Source organism: Antrostomus carolinensis, unplaced genomic scaffold (genome assembly GCF_000700745.2).
Source record: "Antrostomus carolinensis isolate BGI_N321 unplaced genomic scaffold, ASM70074v2 scaffold13937, whole genome shotgun sequence".
Classification (NCBI taxonomy): domain Eukaryota; kingdom Metazoa; phylum Chordata; class Aves; order Caprimulgiformes; family Caprimulgidae; genus Antrostomus; species Antrostomus carolinensis.
Genome location: NW_010328140.1, coordinates 50,950 through 72,947, shown reverse-complemented (window position 1 = coordinate 72,947; position 21,998 = coordinate 50,950). Strand labels below are relative to the sequence as shown.

Below are 21,998 nucleotides of genomic sequence, written 5' to 3'. Positions count from 1 at the left end.
CCTGCTGTTGATGTACAAAATCTGTGCCTCAGTACTGATGGGCAGGTTTTGCTATTGCACTTGCTCTCCACCCTGATAAGTAGTGCTGCTAAGGGAACTAAAGGGCTTTTTGTCCATTTGAAGCATCCCCAGCCTGCACCTGAGTTCGCATCTTCTGAAGCAACTTCTGACTTCCGTCAACCCATCTCAAGCCACATATAACCATACTGTATTTATTTAAATCCTATATTAAGCAATTCTGTTGGTGCATCCCAAGTATGTTACGAATTCTCCCCACCTCTGTTAGCCAAACAGTTTAGATATCTACTCAGTGCAAGGAAATCCACCTTAATTTAATGCTTAGTCTTTTTTCTCCCCATAGTATATACAACAACCCACTTGCATTCACTGACAAAATTCACAGATTTTTTTTGTAAATTAGATCCCTTTTACACCAGCTTCAGATTATATTAATCCTACTTGCACTCATTCTACCCATGTGAAAGTAGGGTCTAATTTACTTTGCTTTATATACAATTTCTAAATCTAATTTCTTGCTGCATCCATCTAGTGGGTCAGTTCTTGATGGTCCACACTTTTGAAGATTTAGGGTGAGTACAATGAATTGATGTTAGTTAACTACATCATTCTTGGAAAAATCAACAGCTCAAGCAGCTGAACAGCCACTAAAAACAAAGAAATGTTCTTTTCATGTGAAAATTTGTGGACAGCAAAGGAGGTCTCAGAAACTGACCAAAAGGAACTGTCATCTGGAGTTTGCATTAATATATTTGGATGCACTTTTTATACAGCATTCTGCCATGGGTACACCACATTATGAGAAGGATTTATTTTGGATGAGTAGGAATTTCCTGGAATAGCTGAACAGCTATTTCTACTTTTTGCTGTTTTTTTCCCCCAACAAACAGCACATTGTAATTCTAGTTCATAAATGGGAAATAAGATTTCTTTTTCACCTCAGCAGCTGTTCAGTTGTTATCCCATAAAACTGTAGGAATCTTTGATTTATAGTAACAAATCTTTATTCTAAATTAATGAGACACTATAAAAGAAGATACAAGAGAAAATTACAAGGACAGATAGGAAGAGATTATGAGAGATCTGGGTATGTGTAGAGATGATGAGGTTTGTCCCTCATGCACTTAATTTTACGCATGCTGAGCGCTCTCACTGATATCAGCAGAACTCCTTAGTTTATAAACTAGTTCAAGCATAAATCTAACATAATATGTCATATAACTTGTATCATATCATGTTTTGTATATAAATAGGAAGAAAAGTCTCACTATACCTACTGCAAATATGGAAATTTTAGAATTTTAGAGAGAAATAATTTAGAAGACTAAAACCTCAGGAAGGCTGTGCTTTCATCTTAGCAGCCTAAGGCTGATTGCGGACAGATCTGACTCTCAAGAAGAGATGAGTTGGGTTTGGTTTTTTACAATTATGAGTTGTAAAAAGACAGATCTGCATAAAACATTTCCCAATAAAAATACAAAATCACCTAAGGCATTAATTTCAGGACAGCTCTAGAGCTTGAACTGAATCCCCTATTCTCCAGCTGAATTCCCTTTCAGCAGAACAGACCTGTATGTGCTATGCTACTCTGGAAATATGCCAACAGTTTATTCCTCATTAGGATATTGTCACCAAGAGTTCATGATGTCTAAATTGTGAAAGAGCATCCACACAAAAGAGCACAGAGGAGGAATCCTATGGGACCCAGGCAATGAAGTGGCGTGATTTAGGGGCAGAGAGGGATGAGGTCTGTCCTCTGGGATTAAAGCAACCAGCACACCAGGAGGTATGCAAATGCACTGGTATTCACTTTCAAACACTGACATGCCTTGGCACTCAGTTGAATGACTCCATTCAGTTTAGTGGGAGTTTTGCAGCTAGTGGGTTAAGAAAATAGAGTCCTAAACCTCTGGGTTTACTACTCACAAATAACCGTGAGAGGGTGAGCAGCCACCACCCCATAGCTTGTACTTCAACAGCCAGAAGTTGAAGTTTTCAGCCCACATGTAAACCCAGTTTTAAGGAAGGTAAGCAAACTCTGACATAGATGCAACTTTTTCCAGACGGTGGAAAAGACATATTAACATTGCTCCAGAATGCAGAGCCACATTTAGGTCAGGCCTCAGACCTGCCTCTTGATTGCATATGGGATACGAGTTACTGTTGATCAAAAAACCCCAGAGTCCAGGAGCAGCCAGACTCCCCACACCAGCTAATTTATTTGTACAGTAGTGGGCTTCAGGTTTGCATTAAAAATCAGATTAGCACAGAAAGATTCTAAATTAAGATCAGATTATTATGCTGTTGTGGCATCTGTGTACCAACCACTCTTACCTGACAACTGTGCCTCTGTTGGGGATAAAGAAACGCATTTAGAAATCATCTGCAATCCTATAATTTTCCATCTTTTTACCAAATTGGCAGAAAGGCTCCCTAATCCTGCTTGGCTCCTGATCCTGGTTTTAGCTTGGGGAGAACTGGAAGTGAAAACCTGCTGCCCTTCACTTAGGCCAGCTTCTGTAAGAGACTCAAGGACAAGGAGGAAGCTCTTTCCAGCTTGTCCTTGCATGCTAACTTGCCAGCTCTGGTCTTTGGCACATCTGTGTTGACTTCAGTGGAGCTGCTCTGAGTTTATGCCATAGTAAATGAGAAACGGAATAGCTCCTTACATCATTGCCTCATTAGTAACTCTAACTGCTTCATCTGGGGTTTTTTAATGACATCTGAAATTTCAGAGAGGGGTAAAACAAAGGAGCCAGAGACATGAAAAGGGACAAAGGACAATGCTTCTCCAGCTCCATGGTCATCCCTGCACATAGAGGACCAGTTGCTATTGCATATACACTTCCTTGTGTGCCATCATGGGAGAAATAGCCCCCATTTCCCAGCGGTTGCTTAGTCTGTGGCAGTTAATTCTATTCAGTGCTGTTGATCTTTGGATTAATCACCCAAGATGACAACTGATATGCTCGCAGTGCCGTATGTAACTTGTAAAAGAATCCATCGAGGGAATAAAGGAAAGCAAATCTAGTATCGCCATCATGACTCAGGTTTTGCCAGAGGTGGAGGTAGGTCTCACCTGAGGTGGTTCAGACACATGACACAAGTCTTGTAGAGAGTCACTGGCAGGGGTGGGGGGGCAGATGTGCTATATCCACCATGTCCAAGCTTGCACAGGTAAGTTGCTTCCAGCTCCTAGATGCCAGAGTAGTCCTCCCCACACTGGGCTTCTCTGAAACACTTGTCATTCAATGATATAGACATACCTTGGAAATGCAAAAATTGCCCCAAAAGATAGAGTTGCACAGTACTGATACAGATGGCATCTGCTGCGGTCAAAAATTGCCCCAAAAGATAGAGTTGCACAGCCACATGTACTGATACAGATGGCATCTGCTGCGGCACTAAAAATATTTGCGGTTTAAAGCTTAACTGGGAAATGTACTTCATTGTTTTAAGATAGGACCCTCATTTTAGATCTAAATATAGGTACCGTATGTTCCCACACACAAGCACTGCCTTCTCTCACTGTTATTATTGCAAAAAACTGTTGCCAGAAATGGCATGTTGCAAAAGTTAGGCCAGAGAAGAATGCCATGTACATGACAAAATGAATCCCACATCAAACATGGTTTCTAATTCAATTGCATAGTCAGGCACTGGAAAAGGCTGCCTAGGGAGGCTGTGGGTTTAAGTACAGGTTATGCAGATGTCCTTCAGGAATGGTCCCCTTATGCTTAACACCATTTAAGAGCAAAGCAATGAACTAACTGACCTCTTCAAATCCTTCCCAAGACTGTGTTTTCATGCTTTCTAACTTTTTTTTTTTTTATTATGGTGGATTTAGGCATTGCTATTTTTAGTGGCACGGTTTTGAGATTCTGCCATCAGATGAAAGAAATCTTCAATAAAATTGGTTGGGCAGTAAAGAAGCAGGGCCTGATCCTGAACACATATGTTTTGTTGCAAGAAAATTTTGAATATTTTGTGATGCTGTGTAATGATTTTTTTGTAGAGGGCAAGCCAAGAAAAGGTGTGACATATCCATCAACTCTCGAATATTCTTCTTCAAAAAGCACAGCTGTTAAATTGGGTAAGTCATTATGACTGATTTTCCTTTGCATCCATTCATGACTATCTGTTGTATCTTCTCAGTTGTGTAATACAAACATATAACTATTCAGAGTCAGCAGTTAATGCATCTCTTAGTATCTCATCCAAATCCCTCATGGTATTTTTTTATGTTAAGCATATGAAAATTATCCCATCAGCCCTCCTTAACCTTGCCACCTAAGCCCAGGCATCTCAGCTGTACTCTGCTAGAAACAGCTTGTTCTTAAGGTAAAAGTCTGTGTAATGTCATGCTGTGACATCTTGTGATAGAGAATTTCCTACTTCTTTCTTAATTTTAAAAAAGCAACCTTTTTCTTCTGACTTAAATTATAGAAAGTACATTGCGCACCTGGATACAACCCTCTACAACTCTCACTCTCTACAACTACCTGAAGGGAGGTTGTGGAGAGGTGGGTGTTGGTATCTTCTCCCAGGTAACAGGTGACAGAACAAGAGGAAATGGCTACAAGCTGCACCAGGGGAGGTTTAGATGGGATATCAGGAAAAATTTCTCACAGAAAGTGTAGTCAAACATTGGAACAGGCTGCCCAGGGAAGTGGTTGAGTCACCATCCCTGGCGGTATTTAGAAGATGGGTAGATGAGGTGCTTAGGGACCTGGTTTAGAGATGGGATTGGTAGTGACAGGTTAATGGTTGGACTCGGTGATCCTAAAGGTCTTTTCCAACCACTATGATTCTATGATTCTATTCTATACTTAAATCCAATACTTAAATCTGTAGGAGGTAAAGGCAGTCCTTTGAGGATTATACTCACTTGCTGCCAGATCAGTGAAAAATCCTGCTTCAAACCTGATCAGCTGTCAGAAATGCAATTTTGGTCCTTATCCCAGGGACGCTGGAGATTCATGATGCCTGACATTTCTTTAAATGCTGTCATGGTGGTTGCAGTGCTTCCCAAATCCTGGGCACAGCAAGAAAAACCTTCCCAAAATTGCAACTATTCACAGCTGGTAAAAACAAACAAAAATTGTTGTTTTAAAAAAATAATACAGTTTTTTAGGAAACCATTAACACTGGAGTAATTTGTCAAATAGGTCAATGCAGCCAAAACAGCTAGAGAAGAGAAAAATACAGAAGACTAAAATCTTTCAGTACTCAGTTAGACATAAAAGCAGAGGCAGATTCTTTTGCACACTAGCAGTAAATAAACTGTAATAAATATTTCACATTCTTTGGGTCCTAGAAGAAAAAAAAGGACCAAAAAAAAATTTCCCTTTTCCTTCTAAGCCCTTTCACAGCATTTGGGATTTGGCCCCATGATGATCTGACACTGTCAGGCAAGAAAGAACTATATCTGAATGTGAATTAGTGACCAAAATATTGCATGTGTAGCTAGTGTTCCCCAAACACCCTACACACACCATGACCCCGATTCTCAGGACACTCTGCTACTCAGAGGAAAAAATAACAACATGATGCATTAATCTTCTGAGTATTGGTTTATTAATGCTAAAGAGCCATATTTATTGCTCACTTCAGAAACTCTATTGACATTGGCAGGAGCTTTTGGGCAGTAAAAATGCCTAAATTTGGAACCAAAAAATATGGGGTGACTACTCTCTAGAGGCACCCAGCCATCACTTTTTCTCACATGATGAGAAAGATCTGATTAGACTGACTGACCTACCTAATGCCAGGTAATGGGATGCCTTCCTTTGGGAACTGATAATCTCTATGTATAAAATTCTTTTCTTCCAGAGCCACATTTCCTAATGTGCTTAATTTTCCTTCAGAGCCTAAAAAGCCAGAGCAAGACCTGAAAGTTACAAAGAGTGCAGATACCGCTAACACTTCAGAAAAAGCATCGGAACAAGGTATGGGTTGGTGTTGTGATTTAACCACAGCTGGAAATTAAACACCACACAGCCACTTGCTCACTCCCCTCCCTTGGTGGGATGGGGGAGAGAATCTGAAGGTAAAAGTGAGAAAACTTGTGGGTTGAGAGAGATAAAGCCATTTTAACAGGTAAAGCAAAAGCCGTGCACACAAGCAAAGCAAAACAAGGAATTCATTCACTACTTCCCATCCACAGGCAGATGTTCAGCCATCTCCAGGAATGCAGGGCTCCATCACATGTAATGGTTGCTTCGGAAGACAAATGCCATCACTCCAAAAGTTCCCCCCTTCCTTCTTCTTTCCCCAGCTCTGTATTGCTAAATGTGATGTCATACAGTATGGAATATCCCTGTGGTCAGTTGGGGTCAGCTATCCCAGCTGTGTCCCCTCCCGATCCCTTGTGCACCCCCAGGCTCCTCGCTGGTGTGGTGGTGTGAGAAGCAGAAAAGTCCTTGACTCTGTGTAAGCGCTGCTCAGCAATAACCAAAACATCTCTGCATTATCAACACTGTTTTCGGCACAAATCAAAAAACATAGCCCCATGCTAGTTACTATGAAGAAAATCTATCCCAGACATAGCAGCACCATTGAGGATCTCGGTGCTCTTCTACAGTACCCCTCCCAGTCTAAACTGCCTGCAGATGCTTATAGGAAGCAGTTTGACATAGGTAACACACACAGCTTTACCCTCCCCCCCATCCAACCTCCTCTCTATAGCCTTTTTCCCACTGAACCAGCCCCATTATGTATGTGCCTGCGACAATGCTTGAAGGACATGTGACCGTTCAGAGAAGAGGAGGCACCCTCTCAGATTAATTTCTGTGTTTTGGGTGAGTTCAGGTGCTGTGAACTTCAAAAGCCTGCGTTAAGGCTCCTGGCAATTTCCTATGCAGGGTATGTGCCCTGCAAGCCATTTGAAGATGCTGTGAGGGTGATGGGCACCCTGCCCACAGGAGGAGGAGGGGCAGGGTGGAGGAGCATTGGAGGAGCATTGGGCACAGCTAGCCCTCAAGAGCTCTCATCTTGTGTAAAAGTCTCCACAGAAACCCAGACAATATGCACCAAGACAACATCTTTGCTTTGCTCGTACTATGCTGCTCCCTTCAGTTTTCTGCTAATACTGTTAGCTCCCAGCTTCCTTGCTCCTTGCAGCCTGGGGTATAAAGCCAGCCGATGTGTCTGCTCCCCACCCCTGCAGCACCAGATCGCAGGGGAAGAATCACTGTACCCTCTGCCTTCTTTCTTTTAGTGCAGCAGCGTGGAGCAGGGCACCATTCAGCCCAAAGAGAGCCATTCATACTGAATTTTTCAGCTGAGTTGTTTTGGTTTTCTTCTGAGCTCCCTTTCAGCATTATCCCATTAAAACTGTCTGAGATCTGAGTTTTCCACTGGCGCGCATTAGGTGGTAATTAATCCAGTAGACAGTTTCATGATGATGCTTTCCAAAAGGAGAACATCCAGCAATAAAATACAAGCTTGTGCTTTGCAGCAATGAACAAACCGCACAACATTCCCTTTCAGTGTACACAGTCTGTCAGGCCATCCCCAGGGCTATGGGCAGGGAGAAGAGGAACAAGACTGAGGTGAACATGGAATGTATTTTAGGGCAGTTATTTGTAGATAGATGAAGATAACAGTGAAGGCTCTTTTTCAAGATGATGACTTGAAAGAGCTGTAAGCGTGTTAAAGGCCTCATATAAGGATATTTAGGATGCAAATTTTGCAGCTAGAATTGTCACTGTTCTCACAACGAATGATACATTTTAAAAGTAGTAGCAACTGTGAGATGAGTGAAAGTTAGATGAAATTGTCACCTCTCAGGTGGTACTCTCCCTGGCTCTCCTCAGCCAAAGACCTAACACTCCCTTCTCAGGTTCTGACCTGCTCCCTGAAACACCATTACCTGTAAGTTGTCTTTCTGCCAAAAGCATTTCAGTGCCTGGTGGGCAACACATATTTTATTCTGGTCTGTGACTTAGAATGGCCACCTTTTATTTCCAGTCGTCACTTGATTTCCATTTCTATAGACTTTCTAACTGCTTAATTACACTGAGAAAAGATGATGGCAAACTGGAAACTGCAGCTGGCTGATTGAGCCATTTCGTAGGCCTGAGACATCTGTCAGGTTGGTAGGTGTTCCTGACCAAAGTAGAGAAAGTGTAGAGGAAACACTAAGGCTACAACAGGCTTTTGTCAGCACCCTCTGGAGAACGGTGTGATATTGTACCACACAGGCACATGTGCTACACATCCACACAGCAACAGCAGTACTAATGGCTCCACAGGTGAGGATGCTTGCAGACATCCTGAGGAGAACACCAGTGTCTGGATCACCTTAAACACTGAGCACTATTAATGATGCTTCTATGCATGTCACACATCCAGCCGCAGTGATCGTGTCAATGTTCTTACAGGGGATGCAGTCCGCAAGGAGTATCAGATGTCCTTGGTACTGACACCAGCTACACAAATGGCCACCACAACCCCTACTCCAACGACCACGACGACAGATCCTTCCACAACACCAAAGCCAACCACAACACCTACAACAACCAGAACCACAACAGTTGCAGCTGCAGCCAAGACTCGACCCGGACTGCATAGGGTCAGAGATATAGGTCAGTAGCATGGATGTTTGAATTGTTTGCCTCCTGACCTACAGCTTTCCTAAAATTCAAGGAACGAGACGTGCAACTGAATATACCATGATTTAGTGGATCACGAATTCAGTAATTCAATGTAGAAACATTAGGAGTGGATTAAAAAATTAATTCCAGCAGCTGGAGTCAGAGTTGTCTTCGAGGTACATAGAAAATTAGTGTGTCTCACATAAGAACAAATGTGTGTAGATTCTGAGATGACAGTTTATCTGCAGTAAATTTATAGCTAGTCTTTATATTTACATATAATATACTGGCATATAAACTGATGCATGTGGGAGTAAACTCTCCATTCCCAAATGCTGTCATGATTTGCAGGTATACAAATAGAACAAATAGTCCTTTGATTCATGTTTCTGGACTGAGAGTTCCAGAAATAGGTCAAAACTAACTTTATGATTTTGTGATAACTTTCAATAAATGAAAGTTGTAATATATATATTTTTATAAAACATTGTGAAGGAATTCTCATATTAGTTTTGCACCTGGTTTTCCTTAATCTTTCCTCCTCCATTTATTCTTATTCATTAACATTGGGGTTTTTGTTTTAACAGCTGAAATTTAAAATCTCTTATTTTTAGGTTCTAGCAGTGTCCACCCAGCATACTCATCTGTGGTAGCTGCAGCATCAAGTAAGTATGGTGAAGATGTGCCACGAGGCATGCAGTACAGTGTATTTTAAGGTAGCAGTGATTCAATAACTTTTCAAGCCTCAGCAAGCTCAATTACTGAATCCAAGTCTGGATTTAAACTAAAAAACAGACACTTGGCCTGAATGTCAGAGACGCTGATCACCAACAGCTCTGGGGAAGCCTTTCTGCCTTTCCAGTGAATATCTGTGCATTTCAGCCTTGACAAATTCTGGGTTTTGCAATACTTGAGACAGAGCTTGTGCTGTTTAAATTGTATTTTCCCACTGTTTCATTCTGCCTTACTCTCTCAAAGGGAGACTTGATTTAGTTGTAAGATACATGATGCAGAGGGCTGCATACCCATCTAAACTTCGGGCTGAGAGCTCTGAAATACCAACTTATGTTAAACCAATGCTCTTTTGAAAATCTCAGGCTGTGGTTCTGAGCCTGGATGTTATTCCTGGCATGCCACTTGTGTTATTGACAGCAGAGTGGAGGCTGGTCAGAGCTCTGCATCTCAGTCCAGAAGCCAACTCCTATTCCAGTCTGCAGCCTGCAATGCAAGTATTTAGAGATGTTTTCCCACACAATATGTAATTGCTCAGCTGTGCAGTCAAGTAAAGGAGAATATTTTCAACTGATTGCAAGTTTTTGAGCATGGAGATATGACTGCTTTTGAGTGAAAAGGCAGCTGGGCCATCATTAGGTTTTATGCTCTGTCATTATTTCTGAGCCCTTTGAGATCGGCTTTGCTCTCACATATGTAACTGCAGCTGTCCTAGCTGCCAAGAAATTCAGAGTTGAACACATAGCAAGGCAGGCATCTTTTGGGCAATTCAAGTTTTTAGGGAAAGCATCATTAAGTCAAATTTAGCTGTGAGCCCAGAATAAGGACAGAGGCTGGAGGGGTTAATCTTACGGAGTCAGATGTGCAGGTATGTGTATGGTAGGATTTACAGAAGTGCCAACGCAATTCAAAGGGATTTAAATTTAGTAGAAATCTGCATCATTCGGTACCTGATGTGCCTGTAAACCTGGTCCTGCTTGCTGCTTTCTTTTCTATTTCCTATGCCCACAGAAAATATGGGCATTCTATGCCTGAGCACAGAAGAGGCCATTATTGTCTTTATTAGCAATTAGGAAACCCTATCTGAGGTTCCCCAGTCAGAGATGCATGTCGAGAAATCCTGGCAACACTGAAATCGGTGGGAAGGTTATATTTGTCTTTAGTAAGACCAAATCTTTAGTCAAAAAAATGAAAACAATAAAAATAAAAAAGGACTCACTTATTCAAGTCTTCCAATGGTCACTTCATTGCAATTCAGGTCTGTATTTCTTCACAATTTTCTTTACTGAAGTTCTAAACATAAATTACCTCCCAAAAGATTAAAGTGATCAGTCTTAGGAACAGGTTCTTGTGAGCTGGAGGAGTGGTGGAAACCTACTTCTGATTTCACAGACTTCACTTCTAGGACCATGTCTAGCATGTCCATACTCAGTATCTGGCTTCTTGAATTCTCCTGATCACTTCTTGATTCTAAAAGAGAAGAACTGGTTAAAAAAAACCAAACCCAAACAGTAAGTATAAATACAGTTTTGAAGCTATGACCATACACAAAACAGTTTATCATCAGTTTTCTCTGTCTGAGAAGCCTTTAGGACTCACTGCTATTATTCAGGCCAGAGAACCTGATAATGCCTTCAGCCTTAACCAGAGTTTGGCTTGACCTGACAGAAGCAAACACTTTCTCCTGTCCATCTTGGCTCACACGCACTCACAGATCTACCTTTCACAGTGCATTGGGGGTTTGCCTGCAAAAGACACCTTAAATAGCCTCAAAATAGAGGACAGTCAGAATAAGAATGGCCATGGTTGCTGTTAGCTCCAAAATTTCCAACTCCAGCCACTGGTACTGGCAAAAGTTCACAGTGGCAAAAGAAAAGCAGGACTTGTAGATTAGAATACTACAGCCGGGGCAAAACTCCTCCATTCTAGCTCTTGCTGTTCTTTCCACTTTATCTTCTGTTTGTCAAAGATACAGAAATGAGAAAAAAATATCTGAGACTCTGCTCCATTGCAGGACCCCTGCTTTAAAGACTTGATGTGGCAAAGCTGCTAAATGAAAAACCACTGATGAGACTAGCATGACATTTGACAGCTTATTCCTTTCCGCCCTACTAGCAAGTGCAGCAGTTCACCAATGCAGTTATGTGGTAAAGGACAATCCTGAGGGGGGAGCAGCAATGGCAGTGGGCTTTGAAAGTGGATACAAACTCTCTCCTGATCTGGGGACAACTTTAAGTTCAGCCACGCTCTGGTACAATTATGGCTTCTGCCTCTGTCCAACAGCAGTTAACCAAGCACACTCCCAGGGGCCATGAACTCACTTGCCCTCTCCCATCCTTTTTCAAGCAATCCTTTCTTGCATAGCTGCTTGGGCCCTATCTGAGGATTGGGAATAAATTCAGTGTTCCAGTGAAGACTGGAGCCATAAGCCATGTCATGATCCTCAGTGCTGGCAACCAAGCATCAGGCAGTGAGTGCCTGGGCATCCTGAGGCAAGGCGCTGCCCTGCACTCTGTACCCAGCTCAGTTCAATGGTTGCATCTCTTTTCAGACAGGGACTCTAAGCTGGGCGCTGCCCACCACTGTACACTACACTGCTTTCACCCCCAGCTGCAACTCAATTTAGTAGTAAAAAATAATTTTTAAAAAGACAAAAAAAAAAAACAAAACCCCAAAAATGACTAGGGACACAACAGTAGTGTAAGTTCTAGAGAAAGCTCTTCTCCAGCAGCGCCAGACCACCAAGGCTCATACCTTCAGGAAGCACTGGCTAAGGGCTCTATCTTGGTGCTAGGAAGAACAGCTGGCATTTATTTTTGGATGCTGCCTTTCCCCCCAAAGTTAACCCTGACTACTTAGCCCATCAAAGGTCCTGACCAAGCTGCAGAAAGCAAGGCATGTTCTATGCACGGAGTAGCTGCTTGCCTTCTAGAACCAGTTCCCATCATTTGCAAGGTCCTCTCCAAATTGCATTTCTTTCTGCTGTCCCTATCCTTTACCACCTCTATGCCTCCCTGCTTACCACAGGACTTGCTCCCAATCAACATTTCTCTACTCCACTGTTTTCATTTCTGACCCAGTTCTTGGAATTCAACAGGTGACTGTCTATCCCCAGTTTGTTACAGACTTCTCCTAGTCCTGTCTCATCCTCCAGCTTGCACAGAGCTCTGCTTTAATGAACACACATTCACATGCCACAGGTTTGCTGCTATCTCAGATTTGAAGGAAGAACAAACCTTGCAGACCATGAAAGTACAGTTCCAACCTTTCCCCCTCTACCACCATCATGTTTGCCCCTGTCAGCAAAAGCACGGCAGATACCAGCTTACTGCAGGGACAGTGGTAATAGGCCTTTGGGAGCTAAAGCAAGAGGGAACAGCCCCAAGGCCCAGCACAGTCAAAAGGAGCACAGAGAGAAATCCACATTGGTAACAGAGGTGTGGAGGGTAGGGTTAATTTATTTTAAAATTGGTATAAAATACTTCTGATACCAAGCTAATCTCTCTCTTACCCTCTTGTACTTTGTTCCTACTGACCTTGTAAAGAGCGTTATATATACATTTGGGCTCAGTTGTGGCAAACCCAAAACAAGGCAAGCTCTCAGGCTCAGAGTTAATTTTCTTCCACCTATTTGGCACGTACCGATCTGCTGCGCTAAAAGCATGCCCTGCAAAACCCCATACAGCGCTGCTGCACGGGCAGACTTTTCCCTCTGCAGCCTGAAGACTCAGCCTGAGTTAGATGCGGTCCATCTGGAGCCAGAGCTACAAACTTACAGAGTTTAAAAGCCTTGTCAGTTTTGGCAGATGAGCCTGTTATTTCCTTAAACAGGATCTCTTTGGCATCTGGAGTTTACAAGGTCTCTCAGGACAGCTCCTAGAAATTCCATCAAAGGGCTTCCAGTGGCCTGTGAAGGTTCGAGTTTGGGTCAAACACAAGCTATTTGCTGTCACCTAATTTTGTAGTATCAAATTCCCAAGAAGCAGTAATTCCTGTTTTCTGAGACAACCATTCAAAAAGGTCTCATTTATGGTATCTTATTGATAAAAATATTTCATGGGCCTCTGTCCAGTGTTCACAGGAGTCAGCTAGAACATTCCCACTCATTTCACCAGGCTTTGGAATTAATCTTTCTGGGAAAACTAATGAATAAAGGCTTGTTATAGGATAAGTTTGTCAGCAAGCTTCTTAAGAATAATTAATGAAATGAAAGGCATGATTAAAGATGTGGTTTTCATCTGTAAATGCTTTGCACCTTTAGTATTTTTGAACAATGGGAATTTAATAACTCAATCACCTTTTGTGTAGACAGTGGTGAAGACATTTCAGACACATGAGTTCTCCCACATTATTTTTGTCATTGTCTCATTATTTACAGTCTGCCTGCTTGTTTGTATCCACTCACTCTCTGAAGAAAGGGTAGTATCTCGTCTGGGGCGTTTTGGGGGGGCTTTTTTTAACCTTCCTCACGAAACCAGCACAACTGGATGGCACTAAAATAGAGATAAACATAGATAACTAGTGTGAGCGAGAGAAGAAAAGTTAAAAGGGAAAGCAAATCACAGCAGTAACTACAAACTTTTTAAATGCAGATCAGAGACTTGTACGAGTAATATTCATAACTGAAGGGAATGTTAACTAGGATAATCTATGACAGACAGAGCAAGGCAATCTTTTTTTAAGCAGGCTCAAAATACATAGTTGGCAACTGAAGAAGTATATTAATGAAAACTCTCTAAATATGAAGCATTAACTCTGGTAGTTATAAAATGATACTCTCTGAAAAAGACAGGTAGCAGTAATCCTGAACCAAACATGGTATAAATCACACTTATCCATTTTGATGTCTACTTAGGACAGGTTCAAGCTGCACAAGGAAGAGGACAGAATACAGGTATGTCTTAAATAACGAGTAGATTTGTATTGCTAAAATACTAGAAAACCTTGTGTTTAAGTTCCATGTACTAACCAATATAATATTTTCAAAGCATTCAGGGGCACTTCCACCTCTACAAGTAACAGGAATATTTTACGACCCAATACAGGTAAAGGCTTTACAATCCTTCCTCTAATTCCTCCCCGTAGCTAGTTCCACCACTCACATCTACTGAGTCATGCAGTAATATGCAATTTTTTGCTCTTAACCATGTCAGTAGCAGAATGCAGTGAGAGCAGATATCACACTGCTTATTGTGTAACTTTCAGGAAAAAAAAATGAAACAGGAATAATTAAACTTAGAATTTTCTCAAAATAGTATTCTAAAACCATTTATAAAGGTCTTTTATAAAATTTGCTTTTGTAAAATGAGAGGGGAGTTTTGTGTCTGTGTAAGTTTGGGGGATGAAGGCCTGAGTCTGAGAGGAGATGTGTTTTCAGTTTCCAGGCCCTAAACATCATCAGCATTTCAGGATCCACTACCAGTTGTTCTGTGAATAGCTGCACTGTGCAGCACCTACTAACATTTAAACTCTTCTGCTTTTGCCAGCCTCTTTCAGCTTTTTTTTTTTTTTTTTTTTTAATATATAGTTCCTATCTTCCTTTCCCATTTATTTTGAAAACGTGCAGAAAGACAGTTTGGGGCCACCTTATCCCTTGCAACCATGCTTCTCTCTCCTGGCCCACTGGCATCTAACCTCTCGCCTCTTTGTCGGATCACACAGGTATTCAGCGCCAAGAGCCTGTTGCTGCCTTCTGGAGGGCTGCCGGCTCTCCAGCCCACCTGGGTGAGCAAGATTGATAGTAGCAGATTTTCTGCTCTCTTTCATAGTTTTAGCAACCCCAAATTAACCCTCAAGCACTACTGCAGATTGATTTCCTGTGTCCTGGAGGAGGACCAGGGCAAGCCTCACACACTGAGTGCCAACTAGCAGCTTCCTGAATGCAAAAGGCAAAGGACAGCATGGTCACTGGCGAGCTGTTATTTCAGGCCGTGGGAATCAACATCTACTGTAGTGATTGTAATTTTCCTTATTTGTTAGTCCAAACAAAGAACAAAAAACAGCTCTGTGAAGCCTATCAGGTCTGCAATAGAGCTAAATCTTCTGTCCCTGGTGTTCCAAGGAGCCTCCAGGCTGATTGCGACCATAGAGGTTGCCTTTAATACTGAGGGTAGAAACATCACCTGTACTTTCCTTCCCCCCTGGCTCTGCAATTCACCATCCTTCACCAGCAAGCAGCTCCATCAGCCAGTGCTCAGCAAGGCCACCAACAACTTTGCAGGGCTCCAGACTGCTCAGTGCACATGGAAACACTAGCTCTCCCTTGGTGGGACAGCAAAGGTCCTCAGAGACAGATTTTGTCTGGGAGTAGCCAGAGCACGGTGAGGAATGAGAGCTGGGGTGGCAGCAAGGTAGGCGTAGCTGCATCTCACCAACAAGCACCAGAACCACAGAGCCCCAGCAAGAAGAACAGAGTGGGTGTGGTGGTGATACCCAGGGCCAGCCGACAGCCCAGGCTGCCGGCCAAGTCCCCATCGATGAGGCAGGTCTGATAACTGAGGCAGGACACCAGACCGGCAAGGTCAAGATCAGGGCCCTGAGAGCTTTGCTTAGGTTTGGGAAGCACAGGAGGTGTATTGCAACAGGAGAGAACAAAGTGGTCATTGACATTGGGGTTAGAGGGTGTTATTATGCAGTAGGACTTGCTGGATAATACTGGCCAAGTAAGTTTACCCAGCAATCTCCCCATAAAAATTACAATTTGTAGTTGACCTTGTTGCAGCATATTTAGAATGGATACACTTCTCCTCCTCCTAAGATTTATTCTGTTCCCTCATTTTTCTGCCTCTCCTCCTTGTTTCAGTCTCCTCCTCGTTTCAGTCTCCTCCTCTTTCCTCTGGTTTACATCAGTGTTTGTCTTTCTTGTACTTTTGCTCATACTGGTGTCATAGACATTTCTTTTTTACTAATTTCACATTTCTTGTTCCCTTTGCCTTTGTCAAAATCCAGTGCCCACCTTTAGAGGGGCAATATTTTCCTGGACTGAACAGCAGAGTAAATATGCTGCCTGTAAACATGCTGATTGTGGCAATGCACTAATTATGTGACACCACATATAGGGTGGAGATAGCCTGGGGTGGCAGACCTGCCTTCCTGGCGGGGCTGAAATGGGAAGAGCCCTAACATCTGGACCAAAGGATGTGCTGGCTAATCCTCAGGCTAGCTGAATCTTTGATAGAGAAGCAGGGAAACATAGTGCTGAGTTGGGTTTAAATCAAAGTCAGATTTTGACCCCGCCTGATTGCTTAAGGCACCTTAAGGTAAACCCAAAGGTGATTACAAAGCACAAATTTCCCATCATGAATTATTCTGTTTTCTTCATCACAGAACAAGAAAGAAAAAAACCCCACAAACACATACTTGTCATATTCCCAATGAGTCCTGATCTTTCTTTCAGCCCATGTTTTGGCAGCTTGGATGTCTTGCTTCCAAGCAGCCAATTTTTCTAACGATCAAAGGGAAATTCCTGAAAAACTGCTTGCTTTCTTGGAAAGGACACTTGTTTTTCTTGATCCTATGAAGCATGCACACGCTGCTCTGCAGACAACAGCAATCAGTTGTGTGGGTTTGGATGGGCTGTTGAGGAACTTCCTCTCATTGGCTCAGGTTAGCAAAAGGTGTGCTGGGAAAACACTCACCCTGACACACCGGTTGCCTGTGAAGCTTCTTGCTGTACCTTCTTCGGAAGGTCCCAACTCTTCCAAGCTCTTATCATTTAACTCTCTTGAAATTCCATACTCACTTAGTCCTGATTTTTTTTCAAAACAATCATACTAAAGAGGTGTGCTGGTGGTGTCTTGGGTTTTTTTAAAGTCCAGTCTTACAGTATTTTAGAAATCAACCCTTGATTTTTATGGGCACCATCAAGTGGGGGGGGAAGAGCCCTTCATACTCATAAGAATAATCATTCCCCTTTCAAATACACATTTCACTGAGAGCTTTCTTCATTATGTGTCTAGGACTACATGCAAGAAATAGAGCTTTTGCCTGTTACGGGTCACTCAGCTGTATATTCGGCATATTTGCAGCCAACTACCCAAAATCCTTGGCACTTATCTAGTGTTTTTCTTCATTAAGGAGGAAAACAGAGGGGCTTTTTCACCACAGAAATTTTTAAAAGGGTGTAAGCCATGAAACAACTGTTCAAAGAAGCAATAGACAGCTCTCACCCACAGGGATTTGGACAGACTAGGGCACCTGCAGTTATCTGAGTAATTCTTGAGAAAAGTGAATCTAGGAAAATCTTCATCATTGCTCCTATGGACAAAAAACAATCTTTTCCTTTTCCAGTATCTGTCTGTCTTTTTTGAGCTTAAGCAGTCAGAGAAGTTAGAGGAGTCTGTGCTCTGAGTATAGTCCCCAGCAATGAGCTGGCAGCAGAAGCAAACCTGTGATACATGGGACAGGCGCATTCCATTGTGTCCTTCAGCTTACAAAGAAGAGAAAAGTTGGGCAGATCTTTGTGTAGCTCCACAGCTGGTTCCACTGCAACTCACACAGTAGCATATTTGCACAGAGGACTCAAGAATTGTGGGGTCTTCTTCATGATTTGCTCTTTTGCTGTTTTTTTTTTTCACCTGGTCAGGCAGAAAAGTAGCTTCATACGAATCTTTTCTTTTCTCAGTCACTGGACACTTCTCCACCCTGGGACAGTGAAGCACACCTTTTGAGATTATCTACTCACAAGCTGGTTTCACCGAAATCTGTTGTTCTCAGAGACAGCATTCAGGAGACATGTTGTTCACTCTAATAACAAATAAGCACTGGGTCTTCTCTATGGATAGGCTCCTTCTGCTCTGCAACCAGCACCCCTAGCTTCAGTTGCTGCTGTTTCCTCATGAGTCTGCTGAGGGATGTACAAAATTCTGGCAAATCTACCCTATCCAGGTGGATGATAAACTAAGAATATTCCTCCTGTCTTTCCTCCTGTTTCCTTCCCTAACCCAGCCCTGCCCTTCCTTCAGCCTACTTCTCCTAAGCAAAATCACAGCAAAATTTCTGTGTGTATCATGACTGACTTATCAGCCCTTTGCTTTCCTCAGTGTTTAGATTCTTCATAAGGTGTTTAAGTAGTGCTCAGTGTAAGGAGGGAAAGATGCCTGGAAAAATCACCTTAGCAATGAAACATGATGGGGTTCCTCCTACTCTAAGGGAGACCACACACCTTAATCAGCCATCTGTCTCATGTAAGAAGTCTCTAACTTCTCCTTGGGATGGCAACCTAAGGGCAAGGTCAGTCCCCTCATTAGGCTGGAGGACACTGGCAAGCCCATGACTTTTTCCAAACCTACATTGTGGTCCACCCGCTGACTCTAGCCAAGAGCACACCAGCTGCCAGCCTGGGTAGGGAAACTCAGGGACAGGAGGCAGTATGGATTCAATGGGTCTGAGTCTTTGTAAACCACTCTGAACAAACCTGGAGGTGGACTGTCAGGGGTGAATGATCTCACCAGTGCTCCTTGGGACTGTTCTTGTCGGCTGCAAGGGCTTTCATCTGGCTGTGACCCAGAGTAAAACATCACTTTTTGGGAAAACTCTTCAGCAGGCTCCAGAAACAAAGACACTTTGGGGTTTATTTATGAAAGTAGCAATTTTGATGAATTTTTCCATGCCTGAGAGTTTGCAAGCAAAATGTAGACGTCATATTTGTTTGGATGCATTGAGGGGATAGAAAAATTCATAGATGAGAGGCGCTTGCAGGTTCTGAGTGGAAAGTGATCTAAGCCAAGCAACAGCATACTGAAGTCAGTATACTTGCCTCAGTATCAATGCAATTTAGAGGAACAAGACCAAAACAGATCTAAAGAGGCATACTTAAAATCATAAAAAGATTAGGGTTCTGGAGGCAGTGATACAAAGTTCCTAAATATGTTTTGAAATGAGGACATAAAGGTTTCTAGGTTTACCGAGTTCCTTAGGTCCTAGTTGTTAATGACAATTCACTGTATGAACTGACCTTTCTAAACTGGGGCAGAGCTTTGTAACCTCTAGTAATTCCATTATTTTCAGTAATAATTTTTCTTCTCTTTCATGGGTGAAAGCAATGGAAACAGACTCATGGAAACCTGGATTGAGCCTTTTTGACACAGGTAAATTTTAAAATATAACTTATTCTGGGAATAATTGGTTTCCATCACACATGGCAAAAGCTAACTCTTTTCATCAGGTCCATGACACTGCTGATAACAATCTCATTTTAAGGAGTACGGTATTTAAAATTACAAATGAGGGACATAGTTTACATCTTAGTAGTGAAAATTTCTATGCTTGCATCAGTTGCGAGTTCCTGCCTAAAACAGGAGCAGAACAGATGAGTTCTGGAAAGAGTTGTCAGCTACACTGCAGGAAAGGGGTTCTAGCTACTGAAATCCATTTGTAAATAAGAAGTTATTTGGGGAATGCCACAGTTGGGATCGCAGTCTAGAGCTGCAATCAGTGAAGAAGATGACAGATTATTCTGATGTCAATGTACTTAGGAAAGACATTCAGATAAGAAAAGGAGGGTTTAAGCAGAGCATAAAGAATAATGAGCATCATTGATATTTCTTGACATTTTAGCCTTAAAAAACTGTCAATATGGAGATGACAACATTTTTATGATTACTGGTGAGTGAGGGGAAAAAAAACTCCTACATTTGTAGCAGGCTCAAGTAGCAAGACCACCAAGACTTGCACAATCCTTAATCGGGGCAGTTACCAACTGCAGATTCTGTGTGTTCAATATTTAAGGGATCCCTTTCCTTGGGAACATTCAAAGCAGACTACAGAAACTACAGGCCAATTCATGACAGTGTACATAGAGATGTACCATCCAGTATAAGATATCTTTTCCATCACCAGTTTTGTTGCTGGAGAGGGCTGTGCTGGTGGCCCTTGTAAAGACCATTCCCTTGAATGCTGCTTACTTCAAATCTGAGGCGTGACTAACCCTTCCACTGGCTGTGACAAGCAGCATAGCCCACATGCATTAGCTTGCAAACCCAGTGTCAGCAGTGGTGGCTGTTGAGTCACAACTTGCATCGTCTCAAACATGAACAGATCTCCCTTTGCCAGCAGCAGCAGTCTGAGCCAGAGAGAGGAAGGATTTCTATTCTCTGTAGCTTCAGCCATCAGTGTGCTTATTCAGAAAAAGCTACAGCACTAGAGGCAGGGGCACAGAGGGCTATTTTGAAGCAGGAAATGACAGATTGCATTAAATGCTATGAGGGGTTGGGCATGGGGGGGAGGGATGTTGTATTAATAAGTTTCTCAGCAACAGAAGTGCCTGCGTAGACTAGTGTGATAAAGTCTGATGAATTCAGATTGTCACTTCAAAGGAATGGTTTCTGGCATAGATGCAGTCACTGCTGTCTTACTTAAATGAATGGAAAGTTTAATCAGCATGGACAGCTGTGACAATCGGTGAAGGGAACTTTAATTAGCATGGAGTAGACTGCCCATGCAGCAAGTTGAAATTCCCATGGCAATAACAACATTAAATTGGACTGGCAGAACAGGGAGGCCCATAGAGACTGACCACCTCCCCAATTACTTGGGGAAGATTATTCGGTGGGTGACCTTATTGTTACACTAAGCACAAATCAGCCAGCTGACCCACAACCTTCAAGAACCGGTAATTGCACTGGCAAATAAAAATGAAAAGCTCTGCATCGCCTACACTTGGGTTTTCCATACCGACAAAGCTAATGTCAGCTGTATGCCTGGGTAAGGAATACGGGTTGTATTGGATGCAGAAAAATGCATGAGGCAGGTAACCATTAATTAGCTTCCCTATACAATTTAGTTGCTAAAATGAATGGCACATACTAATATCTAATTTTGCTACAGTGTTAAATCCACCTCCTTTCTGTTCTGCAAGTAAGGGAAGTGGGGGGAACTGCACATATGGGAAACCAAGCTGGCACATGTGAGGTATGCGGTGCACAGGCTGCGTGATGAAGCATAGCTTTGGTCTCTTACTGAGGAACTGTTGTGTGCCCATGTAATTAAAGCCTGTGCTGGAACATACACAGTCAGGAGGTTTTGAAGAAAAAACCACAATCATTCTCACCCATGTGGTTGACAAAGAGAGGCTACGTACAGGTGTAAGTCATTGCTTCTTTTGTCTGTCTGTCTGTCTCTCTCATGTCACCCCTAATTTCTGGATCAGATAAGCCCACTGTAAGCCAGAGCTGCTGGCAGAGAGAGCCATCTTGCCTCCCAGCCACCCTCTGCCCAGGCACCTGCGTGGCCACAGGGTGAGCTGCATCAGGGAGCTGGTCCAATCTATCATTAACCTTTTTCTTTCTCCTCAGTTTAACTGCACCCTTTCCCCCTTCTCCTTGCATCACACTGATGCCAGGCAGGCACAGGGGTCAGTGGCAGGGCAGGAGCAGGCAGGAGGGTGCCTGGAGAGAGGAAGGCTCTGCCTTTGGGCAGTGGGGCTGGTTGGCACCACCTAGAATCGTCCGTGGGACTGTGTCTGCAGGCATCTACACACAGGCAAAGCAAGGGCAAAGAATCATACTGGAGAGCTTTTTCTCTCCTGGGTTTGAGAGGCTGTGGCTGCTGATGGAGTAGCAGAGTCTCCAGACACGAGGTGCACAGCCCAACCTCAGCTTGCAAGAAACACTTGGCCCTGTGACCACTTCCTTCAAAGTGCTGTCCTGCAGC

At 42.8% G+C, this 21,998-nt stretch overlaps 1 protein-coding gene across 1 annotated transcript in view; it reads left to right on the top strand.

Moving 5' to 3' along the window:
* Positions 1-21,998, top strand: part of VIT (vitrin) — a 37,295-nt gene that overhangs the window by 5,453 nt on the left and 9,844 nt on the right. The window contains exons 5-12 of the mRNA XM_010172148.1: positions 4,034-4,111; positions 5,886-5,966; positions 8,403-8,606; positions 9,230-9,280; positions 14,203-14,241; positions 14,336-14,392; positions 15,009-15,071; positions 19,388-19,435. Of these exons, the coding sequence (XP_010170450.1) occupies positions 4,034-4,111; positions 5,886-5,966; positions 8,403-8,606; positions 9,230-9,280; positions 14,203-14,241; positions 14,336-14,392; positions 15,009-15,071; positions 19,388-19,435 (621 nt within the window). The remainder of the gene's footprint in view (positions 1-4,033; positions 4,112-5,885; positions 5,967-8,402; positions 8,607-9,229; positions 9,281-14,202; positions 14,242-14,335; positions 14,393-15,008; positions 15,072-19,387; positions 19,436-21,998) is intronic.